The sequence below is a fragment of the Thermobia domestica genome, chromosome 1 (assembly GCF_964235325.1).
Source record: "Thermobia domestica chromosome 1, izTheDome1.hap1.1, whole genome shotgun sequence".
Classification (NCBI taxonomy): domain Eukaryota; kingdom Metazoa; phylum Arthropoda; class Insecta; order Zygentoma; family Lepismatidae; genus Thermobia; species Thermobia domestica.
The window spans coordinates 289,982,576-290,005,559 of NC_137454.1; the positions used below are offsets into that span (position 1 = coordinate 289,982,576).

At 33.8% G+C, this 22,984-nt stretch overlaps 2 protein-coding genes across 2 annotated transcripts in view; one reads left to right on the forward strand and one right to left on the reverse strand.

Annotated features, from left to right (window-relative positions):
• The window catches only part of LOC145667675 (uncharacterized), a 71,023-nt gene extending 68,813 nt beyond the window's left edge, over positions 1 to 2,210 (forward strand). The window contains exon 11 of the mRNA XM_081735135.1: positions 1,782 to 2,210. The gene's annotated coding sequence lies outside the window, so the exon portion shown is untranslated. The remainder of the gene's footprint in view (positions 1 to 1,781) is intronic.
• Positions 2,211 to 3,908: 1,698 nt separating this feature from the next.
• Positions 3,909 to 22,984, reverse strand: part of LOC145667691 (uncharacterized) — a 55,838-nt gene continuing 36,762 nt past the window's right edge. Inside the window, exons 5-8 of the mRNA XM_081735153.1 lie at positions 18,135 to 18,170; positions 11,806 to 11,956; positions 4,259 to 4,289; positions 3,909 to 4,014 (exon numbers count right to left, since the gene is read on the reverse strand). Of these exons, the coding sequence (XP_081591279.1) occupies positions 4,279 to 4,289; positions 11,806 to 11,956; positions 18,135 to 18,170 (198 nt within the window). The 3' untranslated portion in view covers positions 3,909 to 4,014; positions 4,259 to 4,278. The remainder of the gene's footprint in view (positions 4,015 to 4,258; positions 4,290 to 11,805; positions 11,957 to 18,134; positions 18,171 to 22,984) is intronic.

Genomic DNA, 22,984 nt, shown 5'->3' on the forward strand with positions numbered 1-22,984 from the left:
AAATCTGAAATAACGGTCCTGCAAACACGCAGTGAATATTTGCAATCTCATTTCAACTTAACGGATTTCATTTTTTTAAATGGAAATATTCGTTTTTGTATGTGTACGTTTTTACCTAAAAGAAAATGTTGAGACAAGTTGAAGCTGAAATATACTGATTGCAGTTTTAATAGCGAGAATTTCAGATTGGTGAATTTTGTGATATGATACAAAAATTTAGCAGTGAATCCAATCTTTAATTCTATTCATAGCAGAAAAATAAAGCTTCTCTTGCCCTACCTAATTTCCTGGGCTACTTATTTCCCGCTCTTGATTTTCTTTAACTCAAACATTTACCTTTCTTTATAAGTAAGAATGTAAATATTCCTTTGCTATAATAACTAAAGTTCCGTTATGTTGATACCCGTACAAGTTCGTGTGGAACACCAGTTTCGCTTATCATCTCCTCTTAGTTTTGGTGTTTTTAACGATGGGCGACTTGAATCACAACTAACAATGGTCGAAAGTATGATAGGAGAAACGAAAGAAAGTAACAACTAAGAAAAAGAAACAAAAGAGTAAAATGGACGAAAGAAAGAAAAAAGAAAGGAGTTCTTACATTTAAAGAAATTTGACAAATTCAGTATTATTTCTGAACAAAGAGCATAAGAATATGAAAAGTCAATGAATTTCTTAGAATTATTAAGAAGGATTATTGTTGTAAGTAAGTGGAATGCGAAAAACTAACTAATTTATTTCGGGAGGCCTTGAGTGCGATAGCCCCACTAAAAAAGCCAGTAGTACAAGGGTAAGATTGCCATTTATTCCGGAAAAATTGGGGACCGTCACGGAATCGAAGTCTACGTCCCGAAAATATTTCTCGCGACGCTTAAATGTCCCGGATTTCAGTGAAGAAGAAAGGAAGGAAATATTATAGTTTTTTTTTTTTTTTTTTTTTTTTTTTTACAGTTTTATGTATATAATTATTCTCTTCAACTTCTGAGTATGGCTATTCAAAAGTTGAAAAAACACTTGAATACGTAAAACATGAATTTCATTCACGATTTAACTACTTTGATATTGAACGAAACATTTGTATCTTGATGAGCTAAAACAGACTCTGAAAGCCACAAAACAACAAATCCTGAGAAATTAAAAAAAAAATGCTTACAGGGAAGAGAAGGTCTACTAAAATGACTGAAAATGTGATTACGTAATAATTGAACAGCTATATCTAATGGAAGAATGTAAATTAGTATATAAACACTTCTTTTCATTTTAAGCATTTCAAAGATTCTCGTAATTTAGTAATGTCCCGGATTTTAGTTTTTGAAATCTGGCAACCCTATACAGGGGTATTTTCCTGCTAGTAAAAGTTTCTTTTGGAATGCGTTTAGAAATTACGCATACCCCCTAGTCTGCAAGAGTACTCCCCTAATAGAAATATACTTTAGGCATACACTAACTCCCCCCCCCCCATCTCGAAGTGCTTCAATTTCCACACTGGTTAGAGGAATACATTACGCTGAGGATGAATTCCTGAGTAAGGGTTCAATTGTACTCTCAAAGCCAATACTTTCCAAATATTATATGTCAGATTTTCCAAAATTTTGAATTTTGGAGAAGGATAGTTGCATTTGGATTTCACTATTTCTCTTTCTAAGTTGACATATATCACTTGCTTTATTCATTTTAAAATGCATATAATGTAAAGTGTACGACTTAACTGGCAATTACAGAAATAATAACTAAAATAATTTCTTATTGATTACCATGTTTTTTTTTTTTTTTTTATTTTTCAGATCACTCGAAGATTGTGAAGGAAATACGACACCCTATGTTTTAAGAAATGCAAATTAGTCCTTTCGAAATAAATATATGTGATAAGCTGTTTAAATATTATTTATTTGAAATTGAAAATAAATGTTCCTCTGCAAGAGAAAACGACATAATAACCAAGTCTTTAGAAATACAATTTTTTTCTTTACTAGTAATACACAATATTCAGACCATAGTGCTCACGTGCTCTGTTCCACTGATCGTAGGATCGTTTTATCAACTGCTTCATCTTTTCTGCAGTACAAGGCACAACACTTGATGTACTCATATACTACAAATTTGTAAGTATCCCAAGAAGAAACGGAAACATCTAACACAACGCTATACTGCTGCAGTACAGTGTAGGATATTCTTTCCTTCTAGAAGCACGTCGATCTAGAAATTCTCTTTTAAATAGGCAGTTATATGTGGATCTATATGTATACTTTGAAGGTGAAAAGGGTAGCTAACAGTTAAAAATATAGAATAAGATACTAATGAAGCAATAAAAAATTTGAAAAATCTAATAATAAACTTTATTATTTCAGAAACAATACTTTTGTAAATAATGGATATAAAAAGCAAAAATAATTAGTAATAGTTTTTAAATTACAATATGGAAGATTTATAAAATATACACATAATTTAAATTACATTTTGAGGGCACATTTAAATAATCTCTTAACCATTTATTTTATGTTATTTCAATATGAAAGCAATAATACTAATTCTTTGTTTCAAATTAAAATAGTCATGGCGTTACTTCATAATCACATAATAAAACTGCAAAAACAATAGGATATAAATGCTCAAATTTGTGAAGTACTTGGACGATTCCTCACAACGAACACGCCTCCAGATCCGATCATTTTGTATTTTTATAAAACTTGCTAGAGATAGTCGAGGACATAAATTAACATACGTCTGTAAAATATTATAACCAAATAAGGTTTGTACATCGAAGTGGTTAACATGCTAAGAATTGAGAATTATTTCACAGAAGCACCTTGTATCTGGATAGTGGCAGCCTTCAGTGCTAAGAGCGTTCAACAATATTTCAAATTAGTAATTTTGTACTTTTAAAGAACATTACCCCTCTGAGGTTAGTAAACGACAAAATAATATACAATTTATGTCATTCATTCTTTTAAATTATTCCTACAGGGAGCAGAACGTTTCCTGATTGTGGAAAATGTATGAACGAAAGTACCAATGCAAGCGCATCACCAAATATCATAATCGACAATTGAACGCATTTCTTATATAGAATATCGTCGCTTCTTAACTGTATTTCATTAATTACGAAACACTATAAAACAGAATAGGCTGTTAATCGAAGGAATGTTAATATTCGCGGCTAATAGGGAAATTTTGAGGTGATAATTTAAAGTCAAGTCGTACTTCTTCCTATAAGTATTGCTGTTTCACATTATAATAAAGCAAACGCTATTATTCACTTGTACGAGTATTTCCTCTGAGTTTATATCTGGTTTCAGCACTAGTAGAATGAAAGATCTAATATACGTGACAAATGTTAGTTAGAATATGGATCAATAAATTTAATGTTAGTGTTACCCGGAACATTTTCACTCTCGTGAACATCGAGCCTTCGGGAGAGAATATCTTTCCTGTATCTTCGCTTCTAGATTGTCAAATTCAAATGTTCAAAATGTATTCAGTGTTAACAAGCTTCCTCTGGGAAGAAATTCTCTGGTCTTCTTTCCGGATCCACGCTTCTACACTTTCTGGAGCCAAGGATACAAGGTACGAATAATATCATAAAAGTAGTTTTCGAAACTTTGAAAATATTATTTGTTTTTACTTAAATATGTATGTACGTAAGGTAGTAGTTAACAAATTGAACAAGAGAGGCGTTGACAGTATCAATGCCTGTGATAGGTTAATTTCTATTTCACCAATTTCTAACATAGTTGTTTATATTTTAGTTTTCAAAACCTATCACCGTCACTTTTTGAATGATCAATCTATATAATCAAATAACATTTTCATATTCGCAAAATATACCATCACGATTCGCTTCTTATTGCATAGAAATGTAGACTCTACTATTCTTGTTTGAAGTAAATTCGTGTATTTCAAAATAAAGTCTTATTTTATTGGTATCTACTTTCAGGGTTGCATTAGGGAATGAACTAAAATAAAAGAAAATGGTTCTTTGTTTCTTACCTTTAAGCCATGGAGCACAAGCACCGCCTTCTGCAATGAATACAAATACCCTCTTTAATAAAGTAAAATTATTATTGTATGATGTATATCGCTTGTCTTTTTCAAATAAAACTAACAAAAAATAGAAATAAAGATTGCTACAAAATCGTACTACTATAAATATGTATGTGTTGAAACATGCTCTGTTTGAGACAACTAAAATGAGTTAAATAAGTATGTTAAACACCAACATCTTCAATTAATTTCAGAACTAATACTTACTATTTATACTTACCAAAGTTATTTGAGAATATATCAGGGCAGTGCTGAAACAGAAAAACGTTTTTCTTAGAATTCAGAATTTACCTATTTACATTGTACTTCAATAAATAAATAATCAATAGAAGAAGAGATAAGTGCATTCACTCCTCAGTAAAATTCATATTTTCATCGGATAAATGCTAATGAAATATGTATCTTCATCGTGGCTATATGGCTAGCATATGCACCTTTCGGAGAGAAGGACTGGTTCCATTCCCGATTGGAGCACATGTGAGTCGGAATCGACGTTAAACTATAGGTTTACGTCTCATATGTTATTGCTGCTGAACGGAACACTAAACTCAAATCCAACAAACCAAGTTAATGAATGACAGAATGACTTCTGCGAAGTTCTTCGCTATTATTTTAGTTAATGAAACGACAGAATATTACTTCAAGAAATGTTGCTCTTCTTTTAATGTAGTCACTGGTGAGCGTAAAGTAGTAGATGCTTTTCTAAAGAAAAAGAAAAAAACAAAAGAAAAAGAAAGAAAGAAAGAAAGAAAAAGGAAAAGAAATAAATATGTTGAATATTCAAATTAGTGTGTTTTCAAGCACTTTGAAAGCAGTGCTGAACTATAACAGTCTCTCTATCTATAAGTAATGTTCACAGTTACCAACAAAAAGCGTATAAATATATCCTTGTTTATGTGATAACCTTCAAATAAGTCCATCGAATTTAATTCAGTTTTCTTTGAGGTAGAGAGAGTATCATACTCTTTTAAGTACTGACAACTATATCCCAATTGAATATGCTCGAAAGTCATAGACCTTAAAAAACATGCAATGTATGCACATACATTCTTGCTAATACTGTGCAAGAATGTATGATAAAATTTCATAAATTGAAAAGATAAAGCAAAATATTCAACGAAATACACTTTCTGAAAATTTATTTATTTTAATTTAATTTATTATTAGTACTTTTTTTGAAGACATGAAACTCCAAAATATGCCTCTCAACTATATTCAATTGGAATGTTACTGCTACATTTGTTAAGAATACTACCAGCGTACTACGAATATATAAACCTTAGAAAAATCACACACACACACACACATATATATATATATATATATATATATATATATATATATATATATATATATATATATATATATATATATATATATATATATATTGCAATACTTAAATTTAAAATACTAGGTGCAATATGTGCAATAGTACTTCCAACAGTGTCTATAATCGAAGATATTCGAACTTACGTATCTAACTTCGTGTAGTACACAGTCATCAATAGCTTTAGCTAAGTAGCAATGTTCCCATTCCGAAAATTCTTAAACAAAACAAGCAGAAGACTAAATATTAGTTTCAACATTTCGCAGAAGGGAGATAAATATTTTTGTCAGTACCACTGCAAATAGCAATACAAATTGTCAACACATAATCTCAAGTATATTTAAACCTAAGAAATAAGTTCATGGCTATATGATAATTTCTATATATACTATTCACATAAAGATATAACGATGCAACATAAATGCTTTTAGAAACAAAATCTTATACCTAGTATCATTTTTATATTCGAAAATTTTAGTGGGCTTAAAAGGTGCAAGTATCAGTGAGTTGAACAATCGTGACTAAGCAACCTACCTATCAACACTTATTAGTGATTATCAATGTAATTTACACAATTCAGCATTAACCATTTGACAAGTTGTAGCAGTTAATAATAGACTACAATAACTTGATCCCAACAAATGCACTGCATGATCTTTCCAGAAATATCCTGCTGTGGTGTTCATGTAGAAGGTTTGCTAGGATGCACCCATGATTAACAAATCTACTTCTAATTACCAGTCACAATTCGATGCAAAAACAACTTCCACTTTTATCTGTGAAGCAGCAACTTCACAAATGACTAAACGTTTCCGAACGTCTCTTTCTGTCAATTCATGGGTTACTCAGTTTCCTAATTTCTGGATCGATTGTTTTCAAACGTTTGCTAATAGTTGACGCATTGACATTTAGTGTTTCAGATAACTCTTTAGGCATCTGAGATTTATCTCCTTCCATTAACATCTCTAATTCTCCATCTTGAAATGTTTTCGGTTGACCATAACACTCTTTTTCACTCACCTCACAATCGTTGTGTTTTATCATGTCATCCACTGTCTACAAGTTTTTTTCGATAGAGATTGTTCACCTTACAACTCCATAGTCAAATGATAACTTTCAGCAACATATTTATTGAGATGGAAGTTGTCCCGCAAAGCATTTTTTGGTACAAAATTCGACATTTTCAAGGAAATAAATAATTTTGTTCATTTCATTCCAAACTAAGATCACTGACATTAAAGCCTACTTTGACACTGACATTAAAGCGTTGTTGAAATAGTACAACCATTGACACTTATTAGTCAGTAGCAAGTATTAATTCAAGCATCTATTCCAAGTTGTATTACTAATTTTCTCTTCCCAAAAAATAACCATTGTTTTACTTTAATGAAAGCATCTCCGATAATAGGTATTCTATGATACTGGAAACATACTGCTTGCTTTTCTTCTTCTTTTCTGAATACATAACAATAAGTAAATCAAACGAAATTCTATATATAGTAGGCACACGAGCGCTTTGTTATTTGCTGTATTCTTCTATTTGTAGGAGACTTATGATACTACTTGACGTTATGGAGTCTTATGAGTAAAATAGTTTTGTGACTAAGGTCTTTATTGCTACACCTCAATATATCCAGAATTAGTTTCTGTTATTTTAGAGTGCATATGAATTGTCGTACGTAGAAGGAATTCCTATAAGAGAAGTGTCCATTAAGGCAATGTCTTGGGGTCACACTGCTGCAGTCACAAACACTATGACTGCAAAACAAAACATATTTCTAATTTGCTGAAAAATATGACTTAAGTGTGATTGGATGTGAACCCTCAACGCGCTTTCCTCCTGAAACTGGACGTGAAGCTCGAAAGGAGTTGCCTTTCTTTTGTGGATATATCGAGATGCGTACCTAAAGTACATACAGTTAAGATAATAATTGTAAATTAATAATAATTACACCTATATCTAACTACAGAATTTCATGCCATATTGATTCGTGTAAGAAACGTACTTTTCGTTGGAATGTAAAGTTTCCGATAATACAATTTCTAGGCGTAATCGCATTTGAAATCAAGTTAGATGTTGCCAAGTTTCGGAACACTTCCTCAGTTGCGACATTTGGTGATAATTATAAATTGTATTGTAGAATCACTATCAGATTGACTTTGTAATAATTGCTTACATCCATTTGATGGAAAGAATATGTGGAGGTCTTATATGAGAGTAGGAATAGACCATGTGGCATAGATGATGAAGTAGAAAATGAAGTAGGCAAGAATGATAAAGGGTTTGGTATTCTTTGAGATGACTTTGAAAAAGCTATATCTGAGATTAGAAACAGAAAGGCAACTGGGATAGGTAATATCTAGCTAGCTATACTAATCGAATTCATTAAAAATATGTGAGACACGCGCAAGAAAGAATTGTTCCGACTATGCAATGAAATGTATGAAACAGAAGAGTGGCCAGAAGATTCCCTGACAACGATCATGATACCGATGGCTAAACAATTGAACACAAAGAGATATGAGAATTATAGAACTATTAGTTTCATATCTCATGCAGTAAAAATTTTACTTCTAATTCTGAACAGAAGGTTGAAGAAGTTGAGGAGGAACAGTTCGGGTTCAGGAGAGGTAAGCGCACAAGAAATGTGATTGGATTATTAATGTCGATCGGTGAAAGGTTTATAGCAAGAGGGAAAGAGGTGTATTAGGTATTTATTGATCTCCAAAAAGGCTTTTGACCGTGTGAATTGAGAATAGTTGTTGTGAGAAACTTATATATGAACCAACAAGTAAGTGTTCGAATAGGGGAAGAAATGACAGAGAAGCGTGCACTTAGAAGGGAAATTCGATAGGAATGCTGTATCTTGCTTACATTATTTAATATCTATCTAGAAGCGATAATAAAAAAGAGCCTACAAAATGAAGACGCATTTCAGTACGAGGTAGAATGATTAGATGTATACGGTTTGTAGACGGTATGACACTTGCTGCAGAATCTGAAGAGAAAATCAATAAGTTGTTAGAAAACTTGAGGAAGGGCTATGAAGAATGTGGGATGAAAATAAATGTTAGAAAGACGAAAGCCATGGTGACTGGAACAAAGGTGTTGGTGTCTGATATAGAAGTAGGAGAAAGAAAATAGAACAGATGACTAGTTTTCGATACCTGTGTACTATTACTACTGATTATATGAAATGTCAAAGTGAAATAAAAGCAGGGATAGGAATGGCGAAAGAAAACTTTAGGAGGAAGAAAACACTATTTTGTGGGACCTTGAATAAAAAGTTTAAGAAAAAGATTATTAAATGCTACATGTGAAGTATTGTATTGTACGGGTTAGAAACATGGGCATTACACAAAAATGAGAAACGACTGGAAGCTTTCGAAATGTGGGTTTGGAGAAGAGTGGTTAATTCGCTGGGTTGAGCGGAAAATGAATGAGATGGTGGTAGAAATCATGGGGAAAACGATGTTAGAAATGGTGGGAAAAAACAAAAATTGTTCTTTTCTCCCCCACCGTTTCTAACACCCTTTCATTTGTTTTCTGCTCGACACAACTAATTCTTTCAATTCTTCTCCACACCAACATTTTGCCGTTTTTCATCATTTTTGCGTGATGTCCACGTTTCTGACCAATGTAGCACAATACTCCGTAAGAAGCACTTTATGAGACTTTTCGTCAACCCTTTGTTCAAGTTCCTACTTGATCAAAAAGGGAAAATTACGTCAATAAAGAGTTCGGAGTAAACATGAGCTTTTGCGAGAGTGTGAACTCTCGAAGAATACCGGTTATAAGATCCTGAAGAAAGAATTGAGGATGAGAAAATTGTTTCCCAGATGATTTCCTAATGAACTTACAAAAGATGGGATGGATTTCCGCAGAGATATATTGCAAGAATTCTTTCCTTACCACCATCATTCGCAATCATTGCATATAAAGTTGACCCTTTGATGAAAGTTAGATGAGTTTGTACACTAATCTTCGTGTGCTATAAATGAGGTACCGCTTTATTGTGTGTAAGGACATGCGTCCGATGAATAGGATGATCCTGGCTACAAACACTGGCGGTATCGTATTCTGGGAATTCTGCTGAGAAGTATGCTAACTTTTATTTGCTGAAAGCTGCTATTAAATTTATAATGATGGAAGACCTGTGTATCCTCTTTCATGTTTCCGGAGCAATGACAGCATGTTACCGACAGTAATGAACATACTGACACTTCAGTTTCATAGGTTTTCCTATTTATTACATATTGAAACAAATGCTTCAGCATGTTTGACTCGGACACTTAATATATTAAAATGTGCACTAGTATCTGAGTTCACAATACGCAAATTCAATTTCGTTGTAACTTTGCTACTTACTAGCAGTAGCATCTATAACTATGCAAATGTCACACCTCCAAGGGATTAGTGTAGCTATTTTTCAGATTTTCTATACCCGTTTTATAGTTGAGAAATACTCAAATCGGAATGCAGAAATTATTTACGAAACTTCGAAGATCTTAGCAGGCAGGTGGAAATTAAAACTCTCAATATTGGTTGTCACGACTCTCAGTGCGGAACCCACAAAACTGACTGAGATCTTAATGTCTGAATCGTCCTGTTGCTTACTTTCTAATGGTTTCCTACAGAGAGGACACATTTGATTTTGTTTTGTTTATGTTGTATAAGTGCGAACTTGTTTTATCCGACGGTAAGTCAATGCTCAAAGTTCTGAAATATTTATCTTAATATGTTAAGTAAAAATAAGTTAATGATTAATTCGGTAAATTCTTAAAAACAAAAGGCTTCTAGAATTAATAATGATCACTTCGAAATTACACTCCAATTATCAATGAGTAGACATGATTCTTGTGTTTTATTATCAGATTGCATTCCGTTACATTTATAAATAGAATTACCTATCATCATTAAAATTTACTAGGATTATTAGTGCGAATTTAATAAAATATAGAAACATCCAACGAACCGAAACATAGTGTATTTAAGAGCATATTTTCATTTCGAGCTTGTTCCATACCTTGTACATTGCATGAGCTCTCAAAATGAATCACAATAAACCTTACAGGTGGAATCAACGTACCAGTCATTTCAAGCAACTGAATTGCCTCATATACTTCATTGAGTGAAAGAAAAATCAGAAAGATAGAAACACACAGCATGTATATAATTGTTAGACTTTTAAGGAGATGTCTATCGAACTTCGTCTAGTATACAGAAATATTCGTAATAACGAAAAGGGTCAAATTCTAGAAAAGTACACTATAATAAAGCGGAGCCAGGTTGAAAAGGACTATCCAGAAATCGCATCCACTTTACTTTATTACACAACCTCTAAATGTTCACAAATTTATTTCGAAGCTATCTCATTTTTACTTTCTTTTGCAAACATTGCTATAATATGAGATCACACTTCAATGCTGCAGTACCTTCAAAAACTATATTTTACCACCAAATGAGCATAAAAAGCTCACAGTAAACTCTCACTGGACTACTAGACATATGTGACATCTCAGCATCCTATTTTCTTCATTTATCTATCGTGTAATTTTCTTCCTTTTCTACCTTTCCTGAACAGAAGCGCCATTATCACTCCCAATGAAGACCAGCGGGCATCGGATCATTATGAACAAGTTCGTCTTTACAAGTAACCCAAAACTAAAGGAAGATAATGTCAGGCATCCCAATAAAATTTCTTTTTTGCGAATAGTAGAAAACCGATTAACATCAACTACTAAGAACTTCTTTCAAACTCAGGAATTAATAAGAATTAATATTTAAACAAGATCTTCTAATTGAATACGTCACATAATTTCTCCTAGATGATGTAATACTTAAAATTAAATGTTTACTTGGTACGGTTAGGCATTAGTCACAGAGAACATAAAGAAGCTATCTTATCACTTCATAAATCGGTTTTCATAGACATGATGAAATGGTTACACAACCTATATACTTTATGAATTTTCATAGTGATTATAGGTAGAATGATATGTAATTTATGTAGATATAAAATAGAATTTAACAAACCATGTATACTTAATCAATTATACCTTATTGTCTAGGCTCCATATATTTACACTTTACTAAAAGGTGTTTCTCAAGCTTATAATGTAGAAAAAATATTGTTAATATTTCTATGCGATAAGTTACTACTTTTAGAGTCATAACATTTCGTCGAGTGAGGCAAATTGTCACTTCAACTTGCTAATTTAAAATATTCTCTAAATACACATTTCTAAGGCTGTTACTATGGCAGTTATATGCTAACTTCAAAAAAGGATGCTCAGCGTTTGCATTATGACACTAAAACTGATTTTTTTCAATAACTAAGAGAATAGAATTACATGTAAATTTTACATCTTTCTATCTTTTATCCCTTGTGATTTCAAAAGTATCAATTTTATTGACTAAAATTATAAACGTTGCATACCTTTTTTCCGTAGATTATCTGTCATGAGATTAATGCAGAATGTCGTAGCATTTGTCACTGTTGGAGTCCAATTAATATCATTATTATATTTCAACACCATATATCTAACTAGCTCGTCAGATTTTGGTAGACTGCTAGAGTTAACCTGAAACTGTAGAATATTTAAGTTTTAAATAAAACTTACATCTTTCTAAATGGATCGCTTGGATTGCAAGTGGCTTAAATACAAACAATGAGAAAAATGGACTCATATTTTCATTTACCCCTCTACATGTGTGTCTTTTTAAAGAGAATTCTATAAACATTCAATTATAAAACCATAAGCTACAAAGTTGTGGTTTTGGTTGCAGTCATAACAGAAATATGAATTGATCATCAGATAGTGACCTTCAAATTTCACTCCCAGAAAATTTCAGTTTTGGAGTTAGGAAACTTGGCATTCAAGCGGTCCAAATGTGTGTCCTAGCTTTAATTTACTGCACAATATTTTTTCCTCGGAATACGCAGTAATGAAATAAATTAGAAAGGTAGTAGAAGTAATGTCAAATAATACGAAATAAATTATTTAGTTTTATTATTTCTATAAATATATATTATACCCAGGGGCGTCATTTATAGCTTCATGGAGAAAGTTTGAGCTTGAAATTTAGTACACTTCAATCAACAGTATATTAATATAGTGAAAATCTACCTACTGTATATCGGAGAGTCTTGTCAAGCAATACTTAAAATGACGTGGATGATTATATCTATGATCACTACAAGAATGAATAGTTATGTTTCTGATTTTCCCTGCCACTTACAATGTTACCATATGCAAACACGATTTAACAAGTTATCATTGTATCTTTAAGAATTTAAGTAAAATATAATTTCATATTTAGGAAAATTAAATTAGTTTTACCATTTTAAACATCCTGACTAACTGTCCTAAATCCATGCAGCTAATACATATACCTTCGAAAAGAAGGGCACGGATTTGTGGGAACATTGCCAGAAACGCATCGCTTTACCCTGTCCATTTTCTTCAATTCTGTCATTACACGCGCTTCATATAGCAAAATATAGTAGAATATTCTACTTCCTTGCTGCCCTCTGATAGTAGGATGTAACGTAATTAACCAGTTTGCAACTATTGGAGCGAAGATTTCGTTGGTGAATTAACTAAACATTGATAAAGAGCATCCATACATGCGTCATATCCCGATGTTTATTAATCTTGCCGAAAAGTAAACTAATTGCCTTGAATTTTCATTGAACCAACTTCCTTGCTTGCAACAGTACGAAGACGAACAGTAAACATTTGCAGAATATCTTTGTGCTTTAGTCGCAGAAATATTACTCACTAGGTGTATGTAGTATGTACACACAAAGAGAGAAGGTTATACTCGTCACCACAGAAAGGAAAGAAAATTCAAGTTTTTATACCTAACAACATTGAGCACCTTTAGCACCAGTAAAACGTGTTTACAGAAACTAAAACTTTCTCATGTCGGCACATTAACAGAGAACATGGGATAAATTTCATATTAACTCTGAATGGCAACTATATTGTAAGGTTTTGCATGTTTACACGTCATGCAATAACCACGTGTGAACTACACGTGTTAATAGTAAATAAAAACAAGCAGACGACGGTCCCGAATAGGAGTCGTCCACCATCGCCAAGGAAAGGACGAGAATCATCGAAATAAGCCGACATTACAGGATAAAAGGGAACTGCACGCCTCGACCAACATCAATCTCCACAGATTGATCAAACTACCTTAAGCCCTAAGGCGCCCGGCCATTGGGTTACCCTACCCTCTCACGACGCTTGGTCAATTGAGAGACACCTAATCCTAAAGCCCTAAGACGCACAGTCACTGGATTCCTTCCCTCTCTCACGACGCCCGGTCACCGAGGGAGACACCTAAATCACAGAAAACTTAACCCCTCTCACACCGCCTGGTCAAAGAGAGTTACCTCACCTCAAAGCCCACGACGCTTGGTCATCGGGTTCCGACCACACACTAGCCTAAAGTATTTAAAGGAAACTATTATTGTACATACTTAGAGGAACTTTTTATAATAAAAAGGTGATGGGAAAAGTCCAAATCCTTAGTACTATATTTGCTCTACCCAAGAAATTTTACAATATATTTCGCAAATTCGACATCATTCGACTTTTTCTGTAAAATTACCTCAAGTACATTCTAGTTTGTTAATTAAGAGAAGGCACAAACTGCTTGGTCCTATCAAAATTCTCAAACACAAAGACAACACATTCACCACATGATCACAAAGAGTAATGAACGTGAAGTTCGGAAGAATTGGAGCCGTGGTTTCTTTATGGACAACAATGTGATTCAGCGCGTTCAGATGAATTTCCTTCGGGTTAGAGACGAACTGATTCTCAATATAGTATTCATTACTATTGGACTCTCAAAACCTATAATGGAACAATGAGTGGTTAGCTTAACTTGGTCTTTAAAAACTGGTTGTTTAAAGACAATTCATAAAAGAGGTTTTTTTTTTATTTCTTTAATATTTTAGAATTAGTGATGAGCGCAAGAGTCTTGGTCTTGCAGTTTTTGCAAGAGTCTTGCATGCAAGACCAAGACCAAGACCAGGAATTCCGATGCAAGACCAAGACCAAGACCAAGGGGTGCAAGACCAAGACCAAGACCAAGACTCTTGCGCAAGAGTCTTGCACAGGTAGTGGTACTACTCGACTTTTTTTTATAGAATGTAAAAAAGGAGAAAAATCATTACGTCTTTTACTTGAATTTTTTGGCTTCAGTAAAAATGAGACTAAGTGAATGTGTTCCCAGTAGTTTTATACAATCCGTGTGAGTCGATCTGCCACTGTAGCATATACCTAGGTAGCTACAGTATATCGGTTCCTGAATTAGTTGTTCGCGTTTTCTGTAGATATTGCTCGTTTCCAAGCCAGACAGGTGTCATCTTGCGCCATGTAAGCTATTTTGGTGGACAAACATCGTGTGCGTGGGTTTTCTCAGGTATTTTTCCGTTTCCTCCTACTTTCTTCATTCCACCATTTCAGTCATTTTTCAACACCGTCTCCCTTAGCCTTGGTGGATATCTGTGGGACGTTAAACTAGATACTTCATTTCATTTCAAAGCATACTAGTTGTGTTCTTCTTCCAAAACTGAAGAGAAATGTAGTATTGAACATGGGTAATTGCGTACGCCATAGGTGCTGACTACATGGGTATGGCCTTGGCTCCGAGACTCAAGCATACGTTGGAAATTTTTAATGTGTACTCATAAAATTAATATCGAAGTAAGTTTTTCATGACATTGACAAAAACTTAGTGCATCTGAACTTAAGTTTTAGTTCATGGGCTGATGCTTATACGTTGAATATTTTTTTATCAATATAAGTTTTAGCATCCTTAGTATATGGCACATTGAAGATTGAGCGATATAACATTATACTACAACAGTAAATCTATATTATAAAATTGAAAGTGACTATGTTTGTGACTCCTAATCTCTTGAACCAACCGCTAGAGATCGATCAAATTTTCAATATGGATCAGGTTTGGGCCTGGAATGTTATTTGTTAGTTCACCTTGAAGGAGCAACGTATGAGAGGAGGAGGGGGAGGTATACAAAAATCAAAATAAATAAAAAATAAAAGTGACTAAGTTTCTGACGTAATAATGCTTGAACCACCAGACCGATCTTAATCAAATTTTTCACATGTATGAGGTTCTGAACTGGAAAGTTTCTTATAGTTTTACGTTGATGGTAGAACCTACGGGGGGGGGGGAGGTATATATAAAAATATAAAACTTAATAACTGTTGAAACACCCGACCGATCTCTATCAAATTTTCAACATAGATGAAGCTCAGGCCTGGCACGATTTTTATCATTTAACTTTGACAGTGCAACATAGGGGTTAGGGACAAGGGCGTCCATGTTGTGGTTTCAAGGGGGGCAAGTATAAGCGACGTTTCAAATATGGTTTCAAATTTTGCTGTAACTAATGTAAAAATTCTATTGGGTTTTCAATATTCCCAAGTACAATTTCCTCTTAGGGAGAGCGAGCGCCCCACCTTGCCCCCCTGATGGGCGCTCTTGGTTGGGGAGGAGGGAGATATATGTAAAAAGTAAAAGTATAAGTAACTGTCTTTGTAACTTCATCACTCTTGAACCAGCCAATCTATCTTAATGATAGTTTCTACATAGATGAGGTTCGGACTTGGGGTGTTTTGTATCATATCACTTTGTCGGTAGAACTAAGGGCTAGGAGGAGGGGAGGGGAAGTGTACAAAAATAAATAAAACTTAATAACTCAAGAACCACCTAACCGATTTCGATCACATTTTCAACATAGATGAGATACGGACCTGAGATGGTTTCTGTCATATCAGTTTGACGGTGGAGGTTAGGGGACGGGGAGAGGAGAGAGATTTAAAAATAATCGAAAATGACCGATATTACAGTGGAGTCTATAGTTTTGGGGGTCGCTGAGATAAACAGTGACACTTCCGATGCTGTTTAAATCCAAATTCATCCCCGTAGCTTAGCGATGGGAAGGGAGATATCTAAAGTGAACAGTGATACTTCCGATCCCATTTAAATGCAAATTCGGCACCGCAACTTGGGAAGAGGGAAGAAGGAGATATATAAAAATTATCGAAAATGACCATTTTTATCAATGTCAAATTCATGGTTTTCGAGGTCATTGAGACGAACAGTGGTACTTCCGATGCCGTGCCTTGCAACATGAGAGAGAATGAGATATATAAATTTATTGAAAATTACCGATATTAGTGCCGAATCCATAGTTTTCGGTGTCTCGAAAATGAACAGTGACGTTTCTGATGCCGTTTAAACCCAAATTCAGTCCCGCAACTTGGGGAGAAGGAGGGGAGAGAAATATAAAAATAATCAAAAATGACCGATATCAGAAAGCGCTTTAGTAATAATAAAAAAGTGACTGATTAACGAAACATATTATTATTTTTAAAAAAATTTAACCCAACGAAGTGGGTAATTGATGCTAGTAATCCATATTCACAAGTGAGACTGATTTTATACAGTTATTTTAAATAACTTGTAGTTTGGTGTCGTTATTTGGTATTTCTAATATAGGTCAAAAGTATTTATACAAATTGAGCTTATAGAAAAGACATAGACGGTTAAGTCGTAATGTCCATGTTTCTGACCCATTGGAATCAGTGAAACAAAATCTCAATATTTAATTATAAGTTTGTTTAATACAAAGATTAGCTAATCGTGGTTGGAAAGAAAAATCTTACGCCTTTAGAGTGTAAAAATAATTTCGCAGTTAATGGTATTTCAATAATCGGTACCGTTTTGATTTTCTTTCATTCGTCTCAGGGGTAGCCTCCCCAGGTTGGGAACCACTGGAGTGTTGGATCTGTTAAAAAAATATATAAAAAGATTACGAAACGTCGTGATTTATGTTATAAGTAGAGAAGCGTGGGCACCCAATAAAAAATAAAGGTCATCACTTATGTTATACACTAACATCATACTTACACAAAGATAAACTATGTTACATTTAGAATCATACATTGTATTTCCGTTACTATTGGCGCATTGTAGAATCTATTATCCTTTATATGCAGAGTAAATTTTACCTATGAAAAGCATAAGATTTCTTAAAAGCAAGACTTGCAAAACTCTTGCAGCAAGATCAAGAACAAGACCAAGACTGGGTGTGCAAGACCAAGACCAAAGGTTCCAGCGCAAGACCAAGACCAAGACTGGGTGTGCAAGACCAAGACCAAGACCAAGACCAGCCCGGTCTTGGCCTTGGTCTTGCATTTGCTCATCACTATTTAGAATGTAGCAGTAAAAAGTAGAGAAAAGGAGATTAGGAGCAGATTAGGGAGTAAACTGTCCAAGAACAGGGAAAAGGTGCTTGAAAATTATATCTATTCCTTTTCAGACACAACATGTACTTTTTGAGAGCCGTTTCAGCTATAAATGAAAAAGGCACACACCTAAAAGTCTTAACATTATTCCCATAAATTGCTGTCAGAATTGCCAGACAGATTCTGTTAAGTTATTGCAACAATCAAATACATTACTATCTTCAAGCTGACATCTCCAAATAAAACGTTAAGGTTAATGAAAGATAAAAGTAAAGTCAAGAAAATAATGTAATTCTATTCTGCAATTCTTTCAATTATTAAGTACATATATTGCATTGATGTACACTAACTAATGAGTATGAAACTGGAATTTAGCGATATCAATATCTAGGAAATGAATTAGTAAATATTGTGTAATTATCTTTAAACTGACTTATCAAAGTTTACCAGAATTTCAAGCGTTACCACTTACCACGCCATACTTCGTCATCGAGCATTTTATGGAGCACTGAAATAAAAGAAACTCTTTTAGAATTAAATTATATAAATATGCAATTTTACTTTAAAATATCATTCTTATTATTAATACCTAGGTAATACGGTTGTTAATCAAATTCCCTAACGCTTATATTATCAGGAAACAGCCATTATAGAAAAGGAAGTGTTTTAATTGGAATGGGTGGGGGTTAATGAAGACGTCAGCATCAAGGCTCTATGTTCCAGTCACGATAAGGAAGTGTTTCAATATTATAATATATCAAAATATTCTAAGTCGCCATAAATAAATACAATATCAATAAGGTATCAACACCCATTACATACATTAGTCTTATGGATACTTTACAGTCCTAATTTATATTTTTTTATTAATTATTAATTTTGCATTGTTTAACTTTTAAGAACTTTAGTATGTTGTCCATGACAATGTGATCCATAAAATAGTGTAAGTATTCTATGGAAACATGCTAGAATGAAAGAAAATGCATTATTTTAAAGAAATTAGCACAGAAATAACTATATATGTATCCAAGCAAAAAACTCAAAGTTTCAAGGGCTGAAGTTGGTCGCACAGGGATAGTATTAATATCAAATATTAAATATTATATTAAGATACCAAAACAATTTTATATTATTCAGGAATAATAATAAGATGCAATGGAAACACAAATAGATCTAATACGAGACGCATGTGAAAAAAATAAAAAGGACGATAAACATTTTACACGGAATTGGCAAAACTAATAAAGTTGAACATGTACAGGAGAAGGTATTGATATTCTGTACTTCCAACAGAGATAGAATCGTACGAGTGGAGTTGCGTATGCCCGAGTAGCAATAAGGTGAAATAGCTGTCGTAATAGTCTACAAAATTCCACCAAATGTGAGGTGAGATCTGTTGTATGATTTCTGAACGCCAAAGAACAGAATGCAGCTGGCACCCTTCAGGAATTTTGCCATTTACGAAACGACAGCTACGAGTGAAGAGAAGGTCAAGCATTGGTGTAGAGGGTTTTAGGAAAGGCGTTTAGATGTTCATGACGATGAACGTAACGGACAGCCGAGTGATCAGACGAACAGCCTGGTGAAAAACGTTTACAAGAAAGTGCAATAAACTGTCGTTTCACAATAACAAAGAGTTTTCAGAAGTGTCTGTGAGAACAATGCATCAAATTATATCACAATGCATCAAATTATATCACAATGCATCAAGCTGGGATATCACAAACTGTGTACAAGGTTGGTGCAAAAAAATACTGATATACGCCACAGAAAGCAAATAAGGACAGTTGCATGTGCGCTTTTGCTGCACTTGTTGGTGGGGATGGGGATGATCCCTTTTTTCACATAGTGACGGGAGGTGAATCTGGATATCGTATGCTACTTGGAAGTCGAAGCAGCAGCCAATGTAACGGCAGTTTTCCTAAAGCGAAGAAATTCAAACAAACGCCATCGAGTCACAAAATCATGACAACCGTGTTCTGAGGCCGAAAAGATGTGATTCTTGTGAAGTTCTTGGAACCAGCAGATATGTATTCTCAAACACTTAACAATCTGCGACGTGCCATCCAAAACCGGTGGGAAGGAATACTACGCTCTGAAATTATTCTAACCCATGGCAGCGCTCGCCATGCACAGCTGCTCATATTGTTGAATCACTTCAAAGATTTCGATATGAACTATTCAATCATCACCCTTACAGTTTCGACCTTGCCTCCAGCTATTTATTTTCTTTTCTTCACCTGATAAAGTTACTTGCATCGAAGCGTTTCAGATAGTGAAGTGTTCAAAACTCCAGTTCTAGACTGGTTGCAGTCTCAATTGGCAGATTTTGCATAGAAGGTTTACGGAAGCTTGTCCCACGCTACCAGAAATGGAGGTTCATGATGACTACGTCGAATAATATCCGAGGTATGTACTTATATATCAATCACAATAAATTTATTTCCCTGTCATTTTCTTTTTGCTTTTTAATTATGGTTATTTTCTTGATATGCGCCTCGTATTTTCAAAGTAAGGTTAAATGTCTATTTCCAGTTCATCAGAAATAGTTAATATCATTATGTAAACGTAGAATTTCTTAGTAAAATAGAAAGAGAACACAAATAATATTGCTGAAGGACGTTCTAATAAAGAGCCTGTTATATTGGTTAGCCATTGACAGTAGAAGTTGAAGAAAACTCTAAAAGAATAATCTTTACAACTTTGAATATCCGGTAGGGGATGGGAAGATGGGATGACAATATCACCACTTGAAAAGCAGTCATGCAATTCCATCTCACTCGTGCCATGCAATTCCATTCACGATGCAGGGAAAAGCAGAAGAAAGGAAGTATTTTATCTTACTATGAATCACGATTTAGGATAACTATAAGTACCAGACTATAAAACTCATTTACTTTAGTCTGTAATAACGAAGAGCTGAAGTAGATATTTTGCCCCCCGCTATGAATCAAGCACTTGTCGTACTTAACAGTAATTCGTCGTCTATTTACATATCAAAATTTTAAAATAACACTTCACAACATTTATTAATTGAATAAACATATATTCTCGATTTACTTCAGATAATACCGAAAACCTTTCAAAACTTTTCTTTCAGCAGCACCTTTAATTCCATTAACCTGTAGAAAGTTAGCGAACCTTTGAAGCAACCCATCACTCAACTTCACATTCATGGTAAAACTGGTTAGATATAAATTAAATGTAATCTTCAATGAACTAAATTGTAAAGTCAGCATTTTCTTTCTGTGTAGGAGGAATTTAATCGTCAGGTAAATCACCCACAATGATGAGTGTAGTAATATTTCTCATCACGCTACTTAACTTACTTGGGGAAACACATGCAAACGAATTGACTTATCAAGGATTATCGATAACAAAATTCAAGCCCGTAATTAACTACGAAGAAACAGAATACATTCCATACAAGTTACACTTGGACTTTTCGATGAATCTGAAACTTTAATCATATACTGACTTATTTGATTACTTCATGAAAAAGAAAAATGATTTGTAAGTAAAATTCAAAATATCAAAATATAATACAATGTGATTTTCAAACAGGTAATTCAAAAGATCTAAACGCATGATCTTCAATCTATTACTAGGATAGGTAAATTTTAGCTTAAGCGGCTATTCTCTCTATGAAGTTCGCAAATTAAAATCGGCGATTTATCAAATGCAGGCCCGACACGACTATATGAGTAATCAAATTCAATAAATGAAGCATGGTAACTTTAAATTAACACATTTGTTGACAAATTTTGAAAAACTTATATAACTCAAGTCCATCATGAAATTCTTCAATTAGTATGTACGGTAGCTACCAATAAACTTTTCTTGAATGTATACTGTACTTAATATTTACATAATTGAACAAAGGTTTGATCTCATAATTCAAAGTTTATCATAAAACAATGTCAATGACACTAATAAAACCAGCATTGACGGGGAAAAGATTCAAAACAATCCTAGCCTCAAAGGCTCATTAACAGAACAAGACTTGGGTCTATTCTATCAATGCTTCAAGGAATTTTTCATATCTTTGACTTTTGATTGGCAAACTTAGACATTATTACCCAGACATCCGTCATATATAGTAAGGATTACCATATCCTATATAAAATTATTAATAATGGCTTTCACATAGATTAAATTCACCTTCGCCTTAAAACATCAGATTTCGCTATTTGGACTAGCGACGGCATTTACGAACTTGATTTATCTTTATGCCAACAACACCAAATGTTTCATATTTGTAAAATGCAATCTCAGGAAGATCTTGGAGACAGATTGTGTCTACAATATGTTTCCAGAAATTAACAACGAGATGCCAACACAAGCCTACTTGATTAACAATAATAATAATAAAGGAATCTTCCCTATATTCTCAAATGGGTTTACATTTCGCTACTAGAAAACCACCTAAAATCATTCGCTAACGGAACCACAACCTTGCAACAAGCAGAATTAATTTATCTCAGACCTACTTCTTCAGGTATTAGGAACTCCAACGAATTAACACAGATAGCCACAATTTCCCTACCGATCATTTGGCAATTTTTACAATCGTACACCGTAAACTCCTTGGTCAATTTTATTTCAATTTTACCTTTCATTTTTAAAATTTACAGCAAATTACCTCTACAAATACGCTTCTGAGGCATGAACAAATAAATGATTTCCGTATTTCTCTTCCAGTTTGCTAATCTTACAAATGCTTATAAAGATCATCCTAGTTGTCAACATTATCATTTTGTTTTTAGTGTATTTATGAATCGTTCATCATAGACTGGCATCATGATCGCCATGGCAAAGATCAAACATGGAAATGTCCCTACCAATCAGAGAGGAGCCCTCTAATTTCAAAACCACTAACGTACAAACAGTGAATCCCAGTGATCTCTTACTTTTGAAGTGCGATGGTCCTCAAATATTAATATAATCACCAGTGCCACCTATCCTACTTGGACTGAGAACTATATACAAAAGTTCACTCCATTCTAATTTTTTTCGCACCTTATTTCAATATCCCTTATATTATTTCAGTCTTTTAGTGTTCCTGTGTTCAAGTATTACTATGTTTTATTGTGATAAGTGTTTTGTGCTTTCCAACGCCTTTTTTTGGAGCCGATCATTTCCTAAGGTAATTTATATGTGATAAAACAATCTTCCAGATTATCTTATATCTCCAGCAAGGGGATGGAATACCGCAACTACGTGTTACTCATCAACAGCAGCAAGATGACACATCAAGTGTCAACAAACCATCACGGAAACTGAAGAAAGTAGACAACAGCGCCAATCACAAAGGAGGTCGGA